The sequence below is a fragment of the Schistocerca americana genome, chromosome 6 (genome assembly GCF_021461395.2).
Source record: "Schistocerca americana isolate TAMUIC-IGC-003095 chromosome 6, iqSchAmer2.1, whole genome shotgun sequence".
NCBI classification, from domain to species: Eukaryota; Metazoa; Arthropoda; class Insecta; order Orthoptera; family Acrididae; genus Schistocerca; species Schistocerca americana.
The window spans coordinates 152451735-152472278 of NC_060124.1; the positions used below are offsets into that span (position 1 = coordinate 152451735).

Genomic DNA, 20544 nt, shown 5'->3' on the forward strand with positions numbered 1-20544 from the left:
TCAGCCTTTTGACACGTGGGCACTTTAGCACCAAACCATGAATGCTTCGAATCCATTCTTTTCGAGTTTTCGTCGAAGAATAAATATTGTACCAGTTTACGTCTTTTGAAAATGCCAGCATATTTTTCATTCTACATTTGATTTTATTTTCGCTAACGTCATTCTGCAATGCCAGTATACTTTTCCTTCTACAATTAATTTTATTTCCGTTTAAAGCCATTCTACTGTTGTATGTGAATCAATAATTTCAAGAAGATTCGATATAATTAGTTGGAAACAGTCTTGGTTGCAATTTTAGTTTTTTTTTTATTTATCAACTGCGTGTTTCACCTTATGTTAGCCAAGCCCTTAGAGTACTTTGACTAGAAAATGATATTGCGAGTTTGTCGCTTCAAATGTCGACGTATCTTACACAATTTAATGTAAGTATAAAATGGAAATTGAAAAAAGCTCACCCGCATTACGTCTTCCTCCCACCCTCGTGTGTATCGTTCAAACGTAATAATTTTACTTCGGTATTTTTATAAAAAGAATTTCTTGCTAGTTAGAAGTTCTTGCTCCGTATGACGCAGTATTGCGTGTTATAGGTGGGCCCCTTCATCCAAAATTATGGTTATGTGCTAGTAATGTTCTCGTTCTAGTGATATATGATACGTAATACCTGTTTAGGCACCGCATCTGTGTGATGTATTATACACCCTGGTATTATATTTTAAATTTACCGCCTTCTTTTGTATTTTTACTCCGTTACAATTTTTGAATAAATTAATGCACAGCTGTTGGTTTTAGCATTTCTATCTTATTAATGTTTTATGTGCGTTATATATATATATATATATATATATATATATATATAGTTTTAGTGGTGCTGTATATCGGGTTTACGATCTCTCATTCTTTCCTGCAGCTGCATGACACCGCCACCTATTGAGGTGATCCTGTATTAGGCGTCAGTAATAGCACACGACGGTGCATTATGCTTACTACTTAAGCCCCATCTTATTCTATTATTTGCTCCTGTGAACGTGTAAACGTTATGCAGGTCTTGAAGTCACTGGTGTCCATTTAGAAAGGTTAAGGCCTTATCATAAGGCTTCGGCAATATGATTGCATTTCTGAGTGTCCGATGATTGGTCAATTCTCTTATCAGTTTTTACTATTTTATATTTCTAGTATTTACTGAGGTTAACGAAAGCGATGTTGGCCTCATGTACTCGACGATGTCCTTTAGCTATACTGTCTAAAGAATCGTCCTAAGAAATACCAACTTAAGGTATTTGCTCTTTCAGTATTTGATCTGTTTATACATGCTTTTAGTTTATCCAAGTCTGCACAACGCCATCGCGATTCTTAAATAGATGTATTTGTTCTCTGTTTTCTATGTAGATCAGCCTGAAGATGCCTAAATAAGGTGAAACGCGTAGTTGATAAATAAAAAAAACTAAAATTGCAACCAAGGCTGTTTTCAACTAATACTATTAAACACTGGTTTGCTGATTGATGCCACAGATGGATTGGAAGAAGATTCGATATCGTCGTTTTCTAACCTAGTGAACATTTCACCTTGTACTAGTGATATTAACGCTGATTCAACGGGTGAAACAAACATCAAGTTTAAAATGTTGTGCGAAGGTATGGTACCGTAAGATCCCTGTCGTATACAGCTCCACTACATGTTTGGCCGGCTTGGGTGGCCGATCGGTTCTAAGCGCCACAGTCTGGAACCGCGCGACCGCTACGGTCGCAGGTTCGAATCCTGCCTCGTGCATGGATGTGTGTGATGTCCTTAGGTTAGTTAGATTTAATTAGCACTAAATTCTAGGGGACTGATGACCTCAGAAGTTAAGTCCCATAGTGCTCAGAGCCATTTGAACCATTCCACTACATGTTTAGTTCTACAGTGGTGGTCTGAGCTGAAGAGTAACCTCGAATGCGTAATACGCCGTTACGGAACGGACGGTTCTGAGTCAACTTGGCTTCCAGCAGAACACGAAACACAGTGGTGGGTCTATCAGACGGCCTCCAGAATGTCCTGACGTCATCGGCTGCCCTCTGCAGCGACCCGGCTCCATCCGCTTCCGCCACGATGAGATGTACCCGCTGGCCTCTGACGACGCAGCAAGGGGGGATCCGCTGCTGATACGACGCGAGCCGTTTCTTATTTTCCTCCTTCAAAGCATTCGAGGTTTCTATTAACGCTAAGCTTTTTAGTGCGGAAGCAGCAGTTCATTGCAATGTTCTTGCCCTCGTGTTCCAGCGAAAGAGGCAAATTCAACCATCAAGCTTTAAGAGTAGATTTAGGGCAGCTGATCATTTGCAAGGCATCAATCACGTTATAAGACGGAGAAACGACTGTCAATTGCCGCTTCTCGCGTGGTTAATGGATTTTGGGAAAGTTTCCATCTCAGTTCCAAGATCCCATGAAAAACGAGGTAGTGACTGAATCTAATTACACTGAAGAATATAAATATCTGTGCTACGGCTGACATTAAAGGTCATCGGGATCGAAAATTCGGAACTGAAACAAAAGGCAGACAACGAGATTCCCCATGTCGTCACATCCATTCTCAGCAGCCTTAGAGCACGTTTTCAGATTTCTAAACTGTTAAAAAGAAAGCCGGCCGCGGTGGTCTAGCGGTTCTAGGCGCGCAGTCCGGAACCGCGCGACTGCTACGGTCGCAGGTTCGAATCCTGCCTCGGGCATGGATGTGTGTGATGTCCTTAGGTTGGTTAGGTTTAAGTAGTTCTAAGTTCTAGGGGACTGATGACCACAGATGTTAAGTCCCATAGTGCTCAGAGCCATTTGTTAAAAAGAAGAAGGAATACGTTTAACGGAAAATACTTGAAGAACTGTATTATGTTGACAATTAACGAAAGAATTACATCTACACTTACATCTGCGTGATTACTCTGCTATTCACAATAAAGTGCCTGGCAGAGGGTTCAATGAACCACCTTCAAGCTGTCTCTCTACCGTTCCACTCTCGAACGGCACTCGGGAAAAACGAGCACTTAAATTTTTCCGTGCGAGCCCTGATTTCTCTTATTTTATCGTGATGATCATTTCTCCCTATGTAGGTGGGTGCCAACAGAATGTTTTCGCAATCGGAGGAGAAAACTGGTGATTGAAATTTCATGAGAAGATCCCGTCGCAACGAAAAACGCCTTTGTTTTAATGATTGCGACTCCAATTCACGTATCATGTCTGTGACACTATCTCCCCTATTTCGCGATAATACAAAACGAGCTGCCCTTCTTTGTACTTTTTCGATGTCATCCGCCAGTCCCACCTGATGCGGATTCTACACCGCACAGCAATACTCCAGAATAGGGCATATGCATGGAAATCAGCTAAAATAGGTCTAAAATAATAGAATCATATAACCTGTTGCGTTTTGGCAGCTGAATATAACGACTGGATGAACAGGAAAAAATAAACGTGGAGATAAAGTGTACTGGAATGCTTTTCGTAAACAAAATAGAAAACAAAGCTTCCGATATAACTGAAAAGGAAATTTCATAATTAGTAGTTACCACCAATTTTGGCTTGAGTGTGTGTGTGTGTGTTGATTGTTGACTGTTATTGTACCTCTCGTCGCGTTCCTCCATAAATGGCTTTTGAATGTATCTTCGTGCTTTTTGATAGTCTCGCAACGATTCGTTTCAATGTTACTGTTCTTTTGTACAGACGCGCCAGTTGTACTATCTGATACGGACACAGATAACTGTGAGCCACAGTTCGGTGGAGAGGATCTCTTTTTTCCATGAAAAGCGTTTATTAAGAGCAATTGTTGGTCGTCCCCTACAAAGTTAACTACAAAATATTAAAAATGAATATTGTTTTAGGTTGTGTATAGTGGGTGATTTTTTCCACCATGTTCGAACTCTAGGGGTTGATAGATGAGAGAATAAGGAACAAAAAAGGTCTAATGAACTTATGTTCTAAAATGCATGGTATCCATGCTAGAGACCATTTGTTCAATGGTACTTTGTTACAGAGACTACGGTCTAATAGGCGCTGTACCACGCAACCACAGCTACAGCATGCATCGTTTCCTCCAAGAGGGTGGTACTGTTCCTCATACGTCATGCCCTAGCGCCCTCTCCTACCATACTAATTGGTGATGTTGTGTCCGATTCACTTCTCTTGCTGACTGATCGTGTAGTGTATGTGGTACGAAACTGTACTAATGGTTCCGTAGTCGAATCGAGAGCTAGCCGACATGGTGTTCACTTACGGAAAGGCAAATGGCAACGGGCGGCGGGCAGCAAGGATGTGTAAGGAGGCCTATCCCCGCCGACGAAAACCACAGCATTCAATGTTTACAGCAGTTTTTTGCCGTTTGTCTCAGACAGGGTCGTTTCAGGAAGCAGGAAATCATGAAGTACTTTACCCGAAATGTTCCGACACTAGAGCTGGAAGATAATGGCCGGCTGGAGTGGTCGAGCGGTTCTAGGTCGCAGGTTCGAATCCTGCCTCGGGAATGGATGTATGTGATGTCCTTAGGTTAGTTAGGTTTAAGTACTTCTAAGTTCTAGGGGACTGATGACCTCAGATGTTAAGTCCACAGGGTAAACCACACGAGCCACTTGAGCGCTCAAGTCATGGACTGTGCGGCTGGTCCCGGCGGAGGTTCGAGTCCTCCCTCCGGCATGGGTGTGTGTGTTTGTCCTTAGGATAATTTAAGTTAAGTAGTGTGTAAGCTTAGGGACTGATGACCTTAGCAGTTAAGTCCCATAAGATTTCACACACATTTGAACATTTGAACTTACAGCGTGTGCAGGGCTTACTGGCGACAGTTTTTCCACATCGGGAACAGTTTAGCAGTTTCTTCACCAGTGTGGGCCGGGACAATTGGCGACTGTATTTTGGGACCAGTCTCCTTTCCACACCGCCTAACAGGCCGGACCTATCTACGTTTCTTGCGGGGGACTTTGCCTTCCCTGCTGGAAGAAATGCCATTAATGATTCGAAAGGTTAAGTGACTGCTACATGATGGTGCTGCAGCCCACCTCGCCGTTAACGTCCGGACACATCTCGATCGTGTCTTCCGTGGTCGATGACTCGCACGAGCGGTCCAGTAGCGTGGCCTGCTTATGACCGGATCTCACCCCATGTATATTTTGTGCAGACATACAAGTTTTGAAATGGAAAATTCCCTATCAAATATTAACAAATTAAAATTAGGGTAAATTAGAATGTCAGCGGTGTTAGTTTCAGGATCCTAGTGCGAGTCGTTCAAGAGAAATCGTATCCTGAAAAGTTCCGACACTGACACTTGTACAATACCTATGGTACTAATGAACAACGGAAGTGCATACGCTAGTTATATAGATTCTGACCAATAACGAGACGGTTGACCATAACACGTTGTGTTAAAAATTACCACCGGCAGCGGCAACACATACTTTCAGTAAGGACCGCTGCACACGTGCTCGCATTTTCAGCGGAGACGTCCGTGCAGGCTGAAGTAATAAGTCATTGCATATCGTTGAGTGTAGTTGGTATGTCTTTGCAGACAGCGTCTTTCAGCTTTCTCCACAGAAAAATTCTGCAGGCGTCAAATATGGGGAACAGGCCGGCCAAGGTAGGGGTCCTCTGTGTCGAACACAGCGATTTGTAAACAATTCGTGAAGATATTCTGTATTACTTCGTGGACTACGGGCTGGACATCGATCATGTTGGAATCACAGGTTCCTCCTAGTCTGCAGAGGAATGTCTTCTAGCATCCGTGGAACATGGTATGTTAGGTGGCTGCGATTCTTGTGCGCGTTCAGTGTTCCGTGTATGAAAAACGGGCCTATGAGCTGGTAGTTCACGGTGCCACAGCACACTTTTACATTCCTTGGACGCTGACGTTCCACCTGATGAAGCCAAAAGGGTTTGTTAATGGGACAACAGTGCAAGTTTCAGCGGTGTACCTGGCCATGACTGGTAAATGTGGCTTCATCACTAAACAAGTTACGTGATATATGTGCCGTATGCTGTCTTAATTGGCATATGGAGAAGTTAACACGATTATCATAATTGTTTCCATGCAGCTCTTGATGGAGAGGGACGTGATACGGATGGAACCTATGTAGATGGAGAATGTGTAGGACACTTACCTGACTCATGCCGCTTTCTTGTGGGATTGCACTGGAGCTAACGTGCTGATCAACTGCAACAGCAGCAAGAACACTAGTTTCCCCCTCTTCTGCCGTCAACTGTTTCCTTCTGTTACGTTGTCTAGGTGTTACTCTACCAATTTCACGTAATTGGCTGAAGAGGTTTCATAAATAATTGCCGAGATGATTGACTTCTATCGGGATATCTTACCACATACGCCATACAAAAACGATCTGCATTCTTTCTACTCTCTCCACACACTATCAACATTCAGCTTTTTCTGTTTCGGTAAATTCCATCGTCCACTCACGACATACTGGTTGGACCGCCAAACACTGACTAGCAAGTCGCAATTGGCTCAAGGAACACGCAAGCACACTCCAAGCAAACATAGTGTCGGTGTCGAAACTTTTCAAAATACGACTACAGTAGAAACCTGCCGCGAACACCACTGATATTCTAATTTGTCCTTCTTTTATTTTGTTGGTCTCAATAGGCATTGTTATATTTTAAAAAAGTGTTTGTTTGCACAAAAAATACACTTTGTATTATTACAGAATGTTAATTGGTTAACAAAAGGAGCCCTGAGTACCAGTCCATTTTTTGGAACCCGCAGTTCAGCACTTCTTTCCCTCTTCTTCTTCTTCTTCCCGTTTTCAGAGCTCACAGGCCCTGTAGTCCAAACACTGCATCAACACTCTGCTTCCATCTTCTTCTGTCTCTCGCTCTCTCTCTCCATCCTGCGGCAATTGCAAATGGTGCGACGTTCTTCTCTACCTCTTCCTTCACCGTGTGCGAGGTCCCCAATGGTCCTGTTGCTTAGAGAGTTCCCTCAAACGCCTTCTTCGGAACTGTGTTGTTTTCCATTCTAGCCACATGCCCAGTGCATTGCACTCTCACACTTTTTAATTTCTGGACGACAGTGGGTTGCTTCATTAACTGATAAATTTCATTGTTCTTTCGAATTCTCCATACGCCATTCTCCAACACAGGTCCCCAGATTTTCCTCGCCACTTCTCTTTCGAAAACATTCAGTTTTTCTCTTTCTTTCTTGGTAAATAAGAAAAAACAAAATATATGGAAATAGGTCGAGTCATAAACCCACATTCACATTACTTTCCACTTCCGTAATATTTGCGATGGTACCTTTAGATGATTCATCCTGTTTTATAAATGATAGAGCACAGCAATCGGTCATCCTTTTTTGCAGGTTTTATTTGGGAAATCCACATTTCGGGTAGTGCCTAGCCATTTTCAATGCACTGTTTTCTAGTCTCAATGCATGTCAGTTCCCTGTTGTTTGGGTGTCATTCACTGACATGCATTAAGACTAGAAAACAGCGGATTGATAATGGCTAGGTATTAGCCGAAATGTAGGTTTTCCAAATAAAACCTGCAAAAAAGGACGACTGATCGCTGTGCTCTGTCATTTATAAACCTGATGACAGTCGCTGAGTGCACCCACGTTCGTAGTGATGATTCACCCTGTGTTTGTCATTTAATACTGGATCCAGCACGCTCTACTGGGGGAAGAGACCGTTTCTAACATTCTGCGTGGTGTCTGTTTTTTCTAAGTCGTGTCTCCCTACCACTTTCGCGCAACGACGCTCTGAGCGTGTTTTTTAGGGAATTGACTAGTTTGAACCTGGGACCTGTTGCTGGTAAGGAAACGCCAGACCACACATGACATGTAGAGTTCAGAAGAGTTCAGTGAGACTAGCGATGATATAATCAAATACTTAATGATTTCAGCTTCAGCTCCACTGCACTCCCTGTAAAAGAATCTTAATACTAACTAAATTTAGTGGAAGGGGTTCAAGGCTATCCTATGTTTAGTTAGCTGGTAAAATAACGTCGAAAAAGCAGTTAAGTTTACCATTGGAATTTTTATGCTACTCACAAAACATTGTTTATAAATCGTGCTATTGATAAAAGGAAATATTTTAATACAGGATGATAAAAACCAACTGCGTTCAACAAAAATGGGAACGAATATTCCCTGAATGGGTTTCCAAGTTCTATAATGGATCGAAGGATGACCTATGCCATATCACATCTATAATCTAAGATTAAATTAAGTTTCATAAAAGAGAAAACTATCAAAAATGGTATACAGTGACCCTCAATTATCTTTAATTACTTATTTAACTTGTCATAAATTACAGTGGCTAATGTGGCTATAACAGAAAAATCATCCCGTTTCAGATTTTAACTTCAAGTAGCAAATGTGAATATCACGAAGTTTAATTGACGATCAACACTAGTATTATGTAAAAAGGGGATGTGACACATGAGACTTCTGCAGTTCTGAGTGAAGCCTTGTGCGCTCTTATGCGGCATCGCGTGCGTTCATTACCTTGCCGGTGTTCGTCAGGGGGCGGCGGGCAGCACAGCTCCGCTCACCTCGCCGTCTCGGAAGCAACTCTCTCCTAACTTCTCCTTACTACAATTTACCGAAGTTGGTTTAAAAAAACTATCTGGCTGTGTTTTCATCTGACCAATCAGGGTCTCAATGTTAACCTTAAGCTCCGCCTACAAAAATTCTGTCTATCCAATGAGAAACGTTATACTTTTCGTGGTGGGATACTGTTTTAATGTTTGCTACGTAACAGGGACGCGTATAGTCACACGCTAAAACTTGCAGCTGGTGTGCCCCTTTTAGTGTTATCGTAAGATCTATACTGTTGTTCTGGAGGGCTCTATCTTTTAACATGGGCTGGGGGATGGACCTCTTGGCGGTCGGCCGGCGATACGGGTGTCCCATTGTTCCGCTCTTATCGTAGGGCCTTCTAGCCTACACGGCTCTGCTCTCGGCTTCTGTTCTCGTTTCTCCCCTCGGAACTTCGTCTGTTTCACGGTGGGAAGGTATGACATGCATTTAGACGTTCCTGTGTTAGTCTGTGGTATACCATTTGCTCACTCGTTGCTGGTATTACTTTGGTTAATTTAATGTCAGGATTTATTCGGAGCTATGCCACATATTGCCGTATTTGCTATCATGTCAGGGTTTTCATGGAAGGTGTTGGATTTGCCTGACACCTTACACATTCTCCTACACTCTCCGCCGGCTCTTTTCGTCACTGGCCGTAGACTCACTAAGCGACAACCCCGCTGTGCAGGTGTGGGCGTGGCTGCTGGCGGCCGCCCCCGCCGCCTCTGAGGTGTGGGTGCGCCTCCCCGACGGCAGCCGGCTGCTGGGCGCCGCCACCTCCACCGCCAGGACGGGGCGGCCGGTGTACGAGTTCCGCGGCGTGCGGTACGCCTCCGCGCCCTCCAGTGAGCGCTTCAAGGTCAGTACAGGACGGCTGCCTCTACCAGCTCTGTAGCTATAGTTGAATTCTTTTATCTTGGCGGCTCGCGCATGCCCGCCCAGGCGCGGGAGATTGCTGCGTTGCCAGTTGCAAACGACGCACGCGCCAAGAGAAGCAGCGCCATAGTATAGTATAGTTCCCAAACTTAGCTATAGGTGGAGCGCGCAGTTTATGAAGTAAAGCCACCAAGGCCGCATTAACCCTTTCGCTGCTACAGATACGTGCTCCCCGCATTCTGCGCTCTGCGCGATTTTCTCATCACTTCACTGCTCGGCTGTGCAGACACATGGTGTTCCGACTGCTTTGACACATTTATCATTCGATTTCACAAAAACTATTTGGCCCAAAAATTTGATTTTTACACATCTTATTGACTGATACCTTCCCCCCATAAACGACTTAATTTTGTTTCGATGTTCAACGCAGTTATTGTGCAGCATTAAACGTAGTAAACCATTTCACGAAGTTTTAAAGAGTTTGCAAAGGTAAAACTCCATAGCGTATACTTTCCGTATGGTCCGTTTTAGTTGCCAGAAAGTTGAGAATGGAATGTGGACAATATAGCTAAATTTCATGTAAAATTTTCTGTATAACAATATCTCATTTAATTTAAGTACCAGATAGGTGTCGTATGTAATATTGAGAAATATTCCGTCATTCGCGACTGTAATAAAAGTTTTATTTATACCAGAGTCATTTCGCTTTTTTCTAAAAAGTTCTGATTAAAACAAAATTGGCGAAGTACACAAAACTGAGTTGTGGACGTAATAAAACATACAAACTAAAATATATTATCAGTGAGGCGCAGTGTGCAAAATATTTGTGTTTGTCACAACGGACAGCAAATACTTGCCAAAACATAGATCAGTTACCGAAAACATTGAATATGATAATGTTGCCAAAGCAGCGAAGCAAAGAATTGCGTCAGACAATCAAGTAGCTCGGCAACGTATGAGCCGAAATTCTGCTCTAAATAATAATACTGTCACAAACAATATATTTCAATATGAATAGTAAAACAGCGACTGCAGAAGAGAAGATATACAAACAAAACAGATAACATGAATATTGTGTGTGTACCTCTTCATTGTTTTTAATTGCTGTGAAAAGAAATATTGGAGGACAAAATTAGAAAAACCGAAAACTTATTATGATTATAATGAAGAAACAAAGAACTAGAAATTTCAAAAAAATGACAATCAAAGGAATAAAATTCATGAAGTAAGACACTTCGATATTGTTTTTAAATAAACAAAATAGTAAACAATGAACAAGGTTTTAACTCAGAACCTTTTGCTTAGTAGTGTACTACCTTAACCATTACACTACTGCAGCTCGTCATTTAAATATTCTCCAGGAGGACTCAAAAACATCACGCACAATATCGACAAACACTGTTGGTATGACTATGAATTACATTTCGTCGAAGTACAATAGGAAATAAACAATTACCGCTGTTCTTTATTAGTGAGAATGATATAAACACCTTTTTTTTTTGCTATCGCCTGTATTAGGAGGCTTATTGCTTGTTTGGTTTAATTAATTAATAGAATATGAAGCAAGTGGTATAAAGAATGCTTTTTCCAAACTTTCTATAAAAGAAAGTCTGCTATCAAGAGATTGCTTTTGTTCAATTACTTTATTTATGACTGAACGTTTCTAAAACTGAAGACACTCGTCCGTGCACTGCACTGCAGTCGAGCTCTGGCAACGTCGTTCTCTGTTCATTGGCTGACACTGTTTTGTGACGTTGGATGAGCCGAACGAACCTAAACTCGGCCGCCGTCATAAATGACGCGCACTTTAGTACACTCCTGTAAGGAGCCACACGTAGTCCAGGCTCTCTCTGCAGCCGCTGGCGAATCTTCTGACTTGTACGGTCGTCCCTGACGTTTCGTCCAGCGCTGCGCGCGACGTTTTCAGAGGTGCTCCTGGTTCCTGCGGTATCGAGGCCTCGCTCTTCCATCGTTCAGTGTCTCCTATTGCGGGCGGCACGCACACTTCTCACGAGAGCAATGAAATGTTTAATGGTAGTGATACACCAAAATCACAATAGTAATCCATTGCAGTTGCTACATATTTTATTGCAATCAGAAGCATTATAAAATTACAATCACAATAATACAGGAGACTGCGTTACAAGGCCAGATCACTTTGATAAAATAACAAATAAATTTTTTTTAACCGGAACAAGACCCAAGTTCGAGTCTCGGTCCGGCACACAGTTTTAATCTGCCAGGAAGTTTCATATCAGCGCACACTCCGCTGCAGAGTGAAAATCTCATTCTGGAAACATCCCCTAGGCTGTGGCTCAGCCATGTCTCCGCAATATCCTTTCTTTCAGGAGTGCTAGTTCTGCAAGGTTCGTAGGAGAGCTTCTGTTAAGTTTGGAAGCTAAGAGACGAGGTACTGGCAGAAGTAAAGCTGTGAGGACGGGGCGTGAGTAGTGCTTGGGTAGCTCAGTTGGTAGAGCACTTGCCTGCGAAAGACAAAGGCCCCGAGTTCGAGTCTCGGTCCGGCACACAGTTTTAATCTGCCAGGAAGTTTCATATCAGCGCACACTCCGCTGCAGAGTGAAAATCTCATTCTGGAAACATCCCCCAGGCTGTGGCTAAGCCATGTCTCCGCAATATCCTTTCTTTCAGGAGTGCTAGTTCTGCAAGGTTCGCAGAAGAGCTTCTGTTAAGTTTGGAAGGTAGGAGACGAGGTACTGGCAGAAGTAAAGCTGTGAGGACGGGGCGTGAGTCGCGCTTGGCTAGCTCAGTTGGTAGAGCACTTGCCCACGAAAGGCAAAGGCCCCGAGTTCGAGTCTCGGTCCGGCACACAGTTTTAATCTACCAGGAAGTTTCATATCAGCGCACACTCCGCTGCAGAGTGAAAATCTCATTCTGGAAACATCCCCTAGGCTGTGGCTAAGCCATGTGTCCGCAATATCCTTTCTTTCAGGAGTGCTAGTTCTGCAAGGTTCGCAGAAGAGCTTCTGTTAAGTTTGGAAGGTAGGAGACGAGGTACTGGCAGAAGTAAAGCTGTGAGGACGGGACGTGAGTCGTGCTTGGCTAGCTCAGTTGGTAGAGCACTTGCCCACGAAAGGCAAATGCCCCGAGTTCGAGTCTCGGTCCGGCACACAGTTTTAATCTACCAGGAAGTTTCATATCAGCGCACACTCCGCTACAGAGTGAAAATCTCATTCTGGAAAGACCCGTAAAACTTGAAATTTGAATATAACTAGGTAAATATACTCAGGTAAAGCTTTACTTTAATAGTACAAATGTCCATACGATTCCCATCAGAACTCTCATTACTTCCAATCAGCTGAGGAACAGATTAAGGGTAAGCACAGAGATCTTTTAAAGTTTGGCTAGTCAACTTTCCTAAACAAAATTATATACAAATGACTAAAACAACTAGAGATGTGCTTCAATTTTAACCAAACAAATCTTCAAATTTACTTAGTTGATTAATCAACAATATTCTTAGAATGATTACAACTAGAACATGACCATATGACAATACCCCTAAAATGAGGTTCCTTCAATATTCCGTGTGAATTAGCGATAGACACAAGCAGACCAAGGATTCAAATCAATACGAGAGATCCACGAGACAGGAAATGACATAGAAATGTATTCTACTTGGCACTGCAATTGAACTTCAGATGCCAGAATTCTCCACTGGAAATATGGAATTGTCCGCAGCTCGTGGTCGTGCGGTAGCGTTCTCGCTTCCCGCGCCCGGGTTCCCGGGTTCGATTCCCGGCGGGGTTAGGGATTTTCTCTGCCTCGTGATGACTAGGTGTTGTGTGATGTCCTTATGTTAGTTAGGTTTAAGTAGTCCTAAGTTCTAGGGGACTGATGACCACAGATGATAAGTCCCACAGTGCTCTGAGCCATTTGAACCATTTGAACCCTTCATATACATACAGAATAACGTGACAAGGGACTATTAGTAGATTTGATATTGATATAGGACGAGAGTCGAGATATGGTCGGATAGAAATACTGAAAACTTCCTGGCAGATTAAAACGGCGTGCCAGACCGAGAATCGAATTCAGGACCTTTGCATACGCTGACAAATCCTCTACCGGCAGAGCTATCCAAGCACAACTGACGGCCTCTCCTCACAGCTTTACTTCTGCCAATACCTCGTCTCCTAACTGTGAGGACAGGTCGTGCGTCGTGCTAGGGTAAGTCAGTGGAAGAGCACTTCCTGCGAAAGACCAATGTCCCGAGTTGCAAATCTCGCCCAGCACTCAGTTTTGATCTGCTAGTAAGTTTCATATCAGCGTACACTCCGTTGCAGAGTGAAAATTTCATGCTAGGAATACTGCGGTTCTCAGTAAGTTTACATTCATTATTACAAAGAAGATGTTGGACTTTTCAAGTGCTATGAGAATGTGACGGGCTTTGGATACATTATTACTAACGAATGTATTGGAGGAAGCATCGAATGTTTAAAGTTTTCGGTTCTCCCCCGAGGCACAAAATTCCAGCCGCGCCCATCAGCTGATGAATGAGTGTGGCGGTTTATTGAAGTTAAAACTTTCTCTTATTTTCTGTAACATAATTGGAACAGCAGCTGCAGTGGAACAGTTTTGAAATAACCTATTGGGTAGGCCTTTCCAGCACGCGGCCGAGCGAACACGAGCGCTCAGTCTCGCTCGCCGCCTGCGTAGTCAGCCCTCGTGGTAAAACAGGCTCTCACATGTCATTATATGGCACAGGAGAAAGTGAAAAATGTGCGCCGTCTTCGTAGCAATAAAAATGTGTTGAGTTCACTGCGGTTTCAAACGCAGGTATATATACACTATTGGCCATTAAAATTGCTACACCACGAAGATGACGTGTTACAGACGCGAAATTTAAGCGACAGGAAGAAAATGCTGTGATATGAAAATGATTACCTTTTCAGAGCATTCACACAAGCTCGGCGCCGGTGGCGACACCTACAACGTGCTGACATGAGGAAAGTTTCCAACCGATTTCTCATACACAAACAGCAGTTCAACGGCGTTGCCTGGGGAATCGTTGTTGTGATGCCTCGTGTAAGGAGGAGAAATGCCTAACATCACGTTTCCGACTCTGATAAAGGTCGGATTGTAGCCTATCGCGATTGCGGTTTATCGTATCGCGACATTGCTGCTAGCGTTGGTCGAGATCTAATGACTGTTAGCAGAATAAGGAATCGGTGGCTTCAGGAGGGTAATATGGAACGCCGTGTTGGATCCCAACGGCCTCGTATCACTAGCAGTCGAGATGACAGGCACCTTATCCACACGGCTGTAACGGATCGTGCAGCCACGTCTCGATCCCTGAGTCAACAGATGGGGACGTTTGCAAGACAAAAACCATCTGCACGAACAGTTCAACGACGTTTGCAGCAGCATGGACTATCAGCTCGGAGACCATGGTTGCGGTTACCCTTGACGCTGCATCACAGGCAGGAGCGCCTGCGATGGTGTACTCAGCGACGAACCTGGGTGCACGAATAGCAAAACGTCATTTTTTCGTATGAATCCAGGTTCTGTTTACAGCATCATGATGGTCGCATTCGTGTTTGGCGACATCGCGGTGAACGCACGTTGGTAGCGTGTCTTCGTCATCGCCATACTGGCGTATCACCCGGCGTGATGGTATGGAGTGCTATTGGTTACACGTCCCGGTCACGGTCACCTCTTGTTCGCGTTGACGGCACTTTGAACAGTGGACGTTACATTTCAGATGTGTTACGACCCGTGGCTCTACCCTTCATTCGATCCCTGTGAAACCCTACATTTCGTCAAGATAATGCACGACCGCATGTTACAGGTCCTGTATGGGCCTTTCTGGATACAGAAAATGTTCGACTGCTACCCTGGCCAGCACATTCTCCAGATCTCTCACCAATTGAAAACGCCTGGTCAATGGTGGCCGAGCGACTGGCTCGTCACAAAACGCCAGTCACTACTCTTGATGAACTGTGGTATCGTGCTGACGCTGGATGGGCAGCTGTACCTGTACACGCCATCCAAGCTCTGTTTGAGTCAATGCTCAGGTGCATCAAGGCCGTTATTACGGCCATAGGTGGCTGTTCTGGGTACTGATTTCTCAGGATCTATGCACTCAAATTGCGTGAAAATGTAATCACATGTCAGTTCTAGTATAATATACTTGTCCAATGAACACCCGTTTATCATCTGCATATCTTCTTGGTGTAGTAATTTTAATGGTCAGTAGTGTACTTAACGGCACAGTGATTGAAGCGGAGAGTAGCTCTTTTAAAGTCGACGAAAAGCGACATTAAGGGCGGTGCTAGGAAATTCAAAGCGGAGGCCAGACACACCAATATCAATTTTCACTGAGGTGACAAAAGTCACGGGAAACCTCCCAATATCGTGACGCACCTTCTTTTGCCCCGCGTAATGCATCAACTCGACCTGGACGTTGGAAGCCCGCTGCAGAAATATTGAGCCAGACGTGTGAATTTTTGCCGGTGCAAGATTTGGTGAACGAACTGACCCTTCGACCAAGTACCGTAAATATTCGATGGGATTCGTGTCGTGCATGTGGGTGGCCAAATTATTCGCTGGGATTATCCAAAATGTTCTTCAGACCAATCACTCGGGGACAAGTTTGGTGCCGGCCCGTGTGGCCGAGCGGTTCTAGGCGCTACAGTCTGGAACCGCGCGATCGCTACGGTCGTAGGTTCGAATCCTTCCTCGGACATGGATGTGTGTGATGTCCTTCGGTTAGTTAGGTTTAAGTAGTTCTAAGTTCTAGGGGACTGATGAACTCAGCAGTTAAGGCCCATAGTACTCAGAGCCATTTGGACAAGTTTGGTGACGTCCATCAATGGCTGCAAATGCCCTCCAGCTGGCCGAACACAACAATGTCCAGTCAAATGATCGCTTCAGTTGGACCAGAGCATTCGGTCCATTTCACGTGAAAAAAGCCCACACCATTATCTGGCCACCATCAGCATGCACGGTGACTTGTTGACTACTTGTGTCCATTGGTTCGTGGCGTCTGCGCCACAGTCGAACTCTTCCATCGCCTCTTACAAACTGAAAACGGGGCTCCTCTGATCATGTCACGGGTTTCCAGTCGTCTAGGGTGCAAGCGATAGTTACCAGCCGACGAGAGGGGCTCCAGCAGATGAGTGTAGCAAAGGCACTCGCGTCGGTCGTCTGCTGCTACATCCCATTAACGCCAAATTTCGCTGCACTGCGCAAACGGCTACGTTCGTCGTACGCCCCACATTGATTTTTGCAGTTATTTCACGCAGTGTTGTTGTGTCTTAACATCGACGACTCCACGCAAAAGCCGTTGCTCTCGGTCATTAAGTGGAGGACGTCGGCCAGTGCTTTGTCCGTGGTGAGACGTGACGATCGAAATTTGGTATTCTCAGCACACTCTTGACAGTGTGGATCTCGGCGTACTGAGTTCTGTAATGATTTCCGAAATGAAATGTCCCATGCGTGAAGTTCCAACTAACTTCTCGCGTTATAGTTTGTTAATTTCTGTCGTGCGGCAATATCACATCGGAAACCTTTACACATGAATCACCTGAGTACAAATGGCAGCTCCGCCAAAGCACTGCCCTTTTCTACCTTGTGTAGGTGATTGAGTGATACTTCCGCCATCTTTCTATGTCTGTATTGCTATCCCACGACTTTTGCCACGTTAGTGTGTATCAGACCGTGCGGGAAGCCTAGCTACAGTTACAACTTATAGACTTGCACTGAGACAGGCAGTTCAGTTATGACTTTCACAATAAAATAAGTCTTATAGACTAGTATAAAAACTTTGTTTGATACAATTTCCCACAACGTCACAAGCTTTTAGTTATGATTCCATCGATGTTTGTATTTACATCTTTGTATCTACACTGAAGAGACAAACAAACTGGTACACCTGGGCTAATATCGTGTAGCGCCCCCGCGAGGACGCAGAAGTGCCGCAACAAGACATGGCAATGGATTGGACTAACGTCTGAAGTAGCACTGGAAGCAATTGACACCATGAATCCTGCAGGGCTGACCATAAATCCGTAACAGTACGAGGAAGCGGAGATCTCTTCTGAACAGTACATTGCAAGGCATCCCTGATATGCTTAACAATGTTCATGTTTGGGGAGTATGGTGGCCAGCAGAAGTGTTTGAACTCAGAAGAGTGTTCCTGGAGACACTCTGTAGCAATTCTTGACGTGTGGGGCGTCGCATTGTCCTGCTGGAATTCCCCAGGTCCGTCGGAATGCACAACGGACATGAATGGATACAGGAGACCAGACAGGATGCTTACGTTTATGTCACCTGTTAGAGTCGTACCTAGACCTATAAGGGGCCCCATATCACTCCAACTGCACACACCCCACACCATTACAGAGCCCCCACCAGCTTGAATAATCCCCTGTTGACATGCAGCGCCCATGGAATCATGAGGCTTTCCCCATACCCGTACACGTCCATGTGCCTGATATAATCTGGAACGAGTCTCGTCCGACCAGGCAACACGTTTCCAGTCATCAACAGTCCAATGTCAGTGTTGACGGTCCCAGGCGAGGCGTAAAGCTTTGTGTCGTGCAGTCATCAAGCTTACACGAGTGGGCCTTCGGCTCCGAAAGCCCATATCGATGATCTTTCGTTGGATGGTTCGCACGCAGACACTTGTTGATGGCCCAGCATTGAAATCTGCAGAAATTTGCGGAAGAGCTGCACTGCTGTCACGTTGAACGATTCTCTTCAGTCGTCGTTGGTCCCGTTCTTGCAGGATCTTTTGCTAGTCGCAGCGATGTTGGAGATTTCACGTTTTACCGGGTTCCTGATATTCACGGTACACTCGTGGAATGGTCGTGCCGGAAAATCCCCACTTCAAGCTACCTCGGAGATGCTGTGTCACATCGCTCTTGCGCCGAGTATAACGCCATGTTGAAACTCACTTAAATCTTGATAATCTGCCATTGTAGCAGCAGTAACCTATCTAACAACTGCGCCAGACACTTGTCTTGTATAGGCGTTGCCGACCGCAGCGCCTTGTTCTGCCCGTTTACATGTCTCTGTGTTTGAATACGTATGCCTATACCAGTTTCTTTGGCGCTTCAGTTTACACGTTTCTGAGAGCAACTTCTTTCTGCAAAGAAGAGATCGAAATCCATCCATAGAAGGTCCCTAACGCACTTCACCTTGAAAGGTGATCTTCGAGCTATCTGTTTACGGAAATTGATGCTTTAGTGAAAGAAAAGTAAGAGACATTGAGTGGCATGCACTGTTATGTGTTTAACGTGAGAATAAAATAGCGACAAAATACATGTTGATGTCTGCTTGAACTTCGTCCGAACAGACATTCATCGCAAGGCAGCATCAATCTTAACAAATATCATGTTTCGTGCTTCGCTGCCCCATGCTCTTTGTCTCACCAATTAAATGAAAACTACATTTTATTTCATTGTCATTTCTCATAACTGCAACAGTTTTATGAAATAAATTAGCCATTAAAGGCATCCATTAGCCACCGTGACGTAGCAGATCACTGCAGAACTACACTATAAGAAAAAAAAATACAAGCGCCACGAGGTACGTATCTCAAAGAGATGAAAATCAGTAAATGTGTTGTTCATATACAGACAAACAAATGTAGAGTTCAGGACAAATTGGGCAAGTCATTAATGTGTTGGTCCACGTCTGGCTCTTATGCAAGCAGTATTCGATTTGGATTGATAGAGCTGTTGGATGTCTTCGTAAGGGATATCGAGCCCAATACTGTCCAGCTGGCGCGTTTGATAGTCAAAATCGTGAGCTGGTTGGAGGGCCCTGCCCATAATGCTCCAAACATTCTCTGTTGGGGGGACATCTTACAACCTTGCTGGCCAAGGTACAGTTTGGCAAGCACTAAGACTAGCTGTAGAAACTCTCGCCGTGTGCGAGCGGGAATTATTTTACTGAAATGTAAGGGCAGAATGGTTTGCCATGAAGAGCAACAAAACGACGCGTAAAATATCGTCAACATACCGCTGTGCTGTGAGGTTGCCGCGGATGACAACCAGAGGGATCCTGCTATGGAATGAAATGGCACCGGCCGTCGGGCCGTATGGCAGACGACAGTCTGATTGGTACTCCACCACTGTCCGAGGCATCTCCAGACACGTCTTCGTTTGTCATCGGGGCTCGGTCGAAGTGGTACTCAAGACTGAAGAAAATTCTACTCCAGTTAATGAAATTGTCAAAGACGTGTCTGGAGACGCCATACTGACCGACAATCATGAGTGACGGTCTGGGGCACCATTTCTTTTCATAGCAGGGCTCCTATGGCTGTAATGCGAAGCACCTTTACAGCATAGCCGTACGTCGATGATATTCTACGCCCCATTTCGTAGACTTCATGGCAAGCCATCTTGCGCTTAACATCAGCAAGACAATGCTCGCCCACGCACAGAGAGAGTTTCTTCTACTTGTTTTCGTGCTTTCCAAAGCCTACATCGTCCAGTAAGGTAGCCTGATTTCTCCCCAATTGAAAGCGTTTAAGCGTTATGGCCAGGGCACTCCAACAAGCTTGGGATTTTGACGATCTAACACGCCTATTGGACACAATCTGATATAACATCCCTCAGGAGGATATCCAATATCTCGTCAATCAATACCGAGCCGAAGAAGTGGTTGCATAAGGGTCAGATGTGGACCAACGCATTAGTGAGTTGCTCAGTTTGATGAAGGTCTTTCTCCAGAAGAAGTCATCCAATTTTTGTGAAATAGTAGTCATACGTTTGTCGGTACATGTACATCACATCTACAAATTTCCGTCCCATCCGGATAATTGTGCCACTTTCTTCGTCCGAGAGTATAGTTGCGCTTTCTCCACATGTGTCTCCAGTGTCCCATTGGGACGTGCTGTTCTTTATAGGCAAGAGTTCTTGCGACACATGTTATCAGGTGTGTCTTGGTCGTCTGCTTACGCTTCATCACCATTTGTACACATATGGCAGCACGCCAACGTCCAAATAGCTGCATCATTTCTGCAGTCTCTGTTTCAGTCACTTTGCTAACGAGCCTACCTTTGACAAAGCAAGATATAAGTCTTAAGTTCGAATCCCGGGTCAGTGTCCATTGTGGACTTTAAATACACGCCGTCACTGACTGTATGTGCCACTTATAA

At 44.5% G+C, this 20544-nt stretch overlaps 1 protein-coding gene across 1 annotated transcript in view; it reads left to right on the forward strand.

Annotated features, from left to right (window-relative positions):
• LOC124620017 (cholinesterase 1-like) overlaps positions 1-20544 on the forward strand; it is a 335028-nt gene that overhangs the window by 149578 nt on the left and 164906 nt on the right. Inside the window, exon 2 of the mRNA XM_047146684.1 lies at positions 9229-9399. Coding sequence (XP_047002640.1) covers positions 9229-9399 — 171 coding nt within the window. The remainder of the gene's footprint in view (positions 1-9228; positions 9400-20544) is intronic.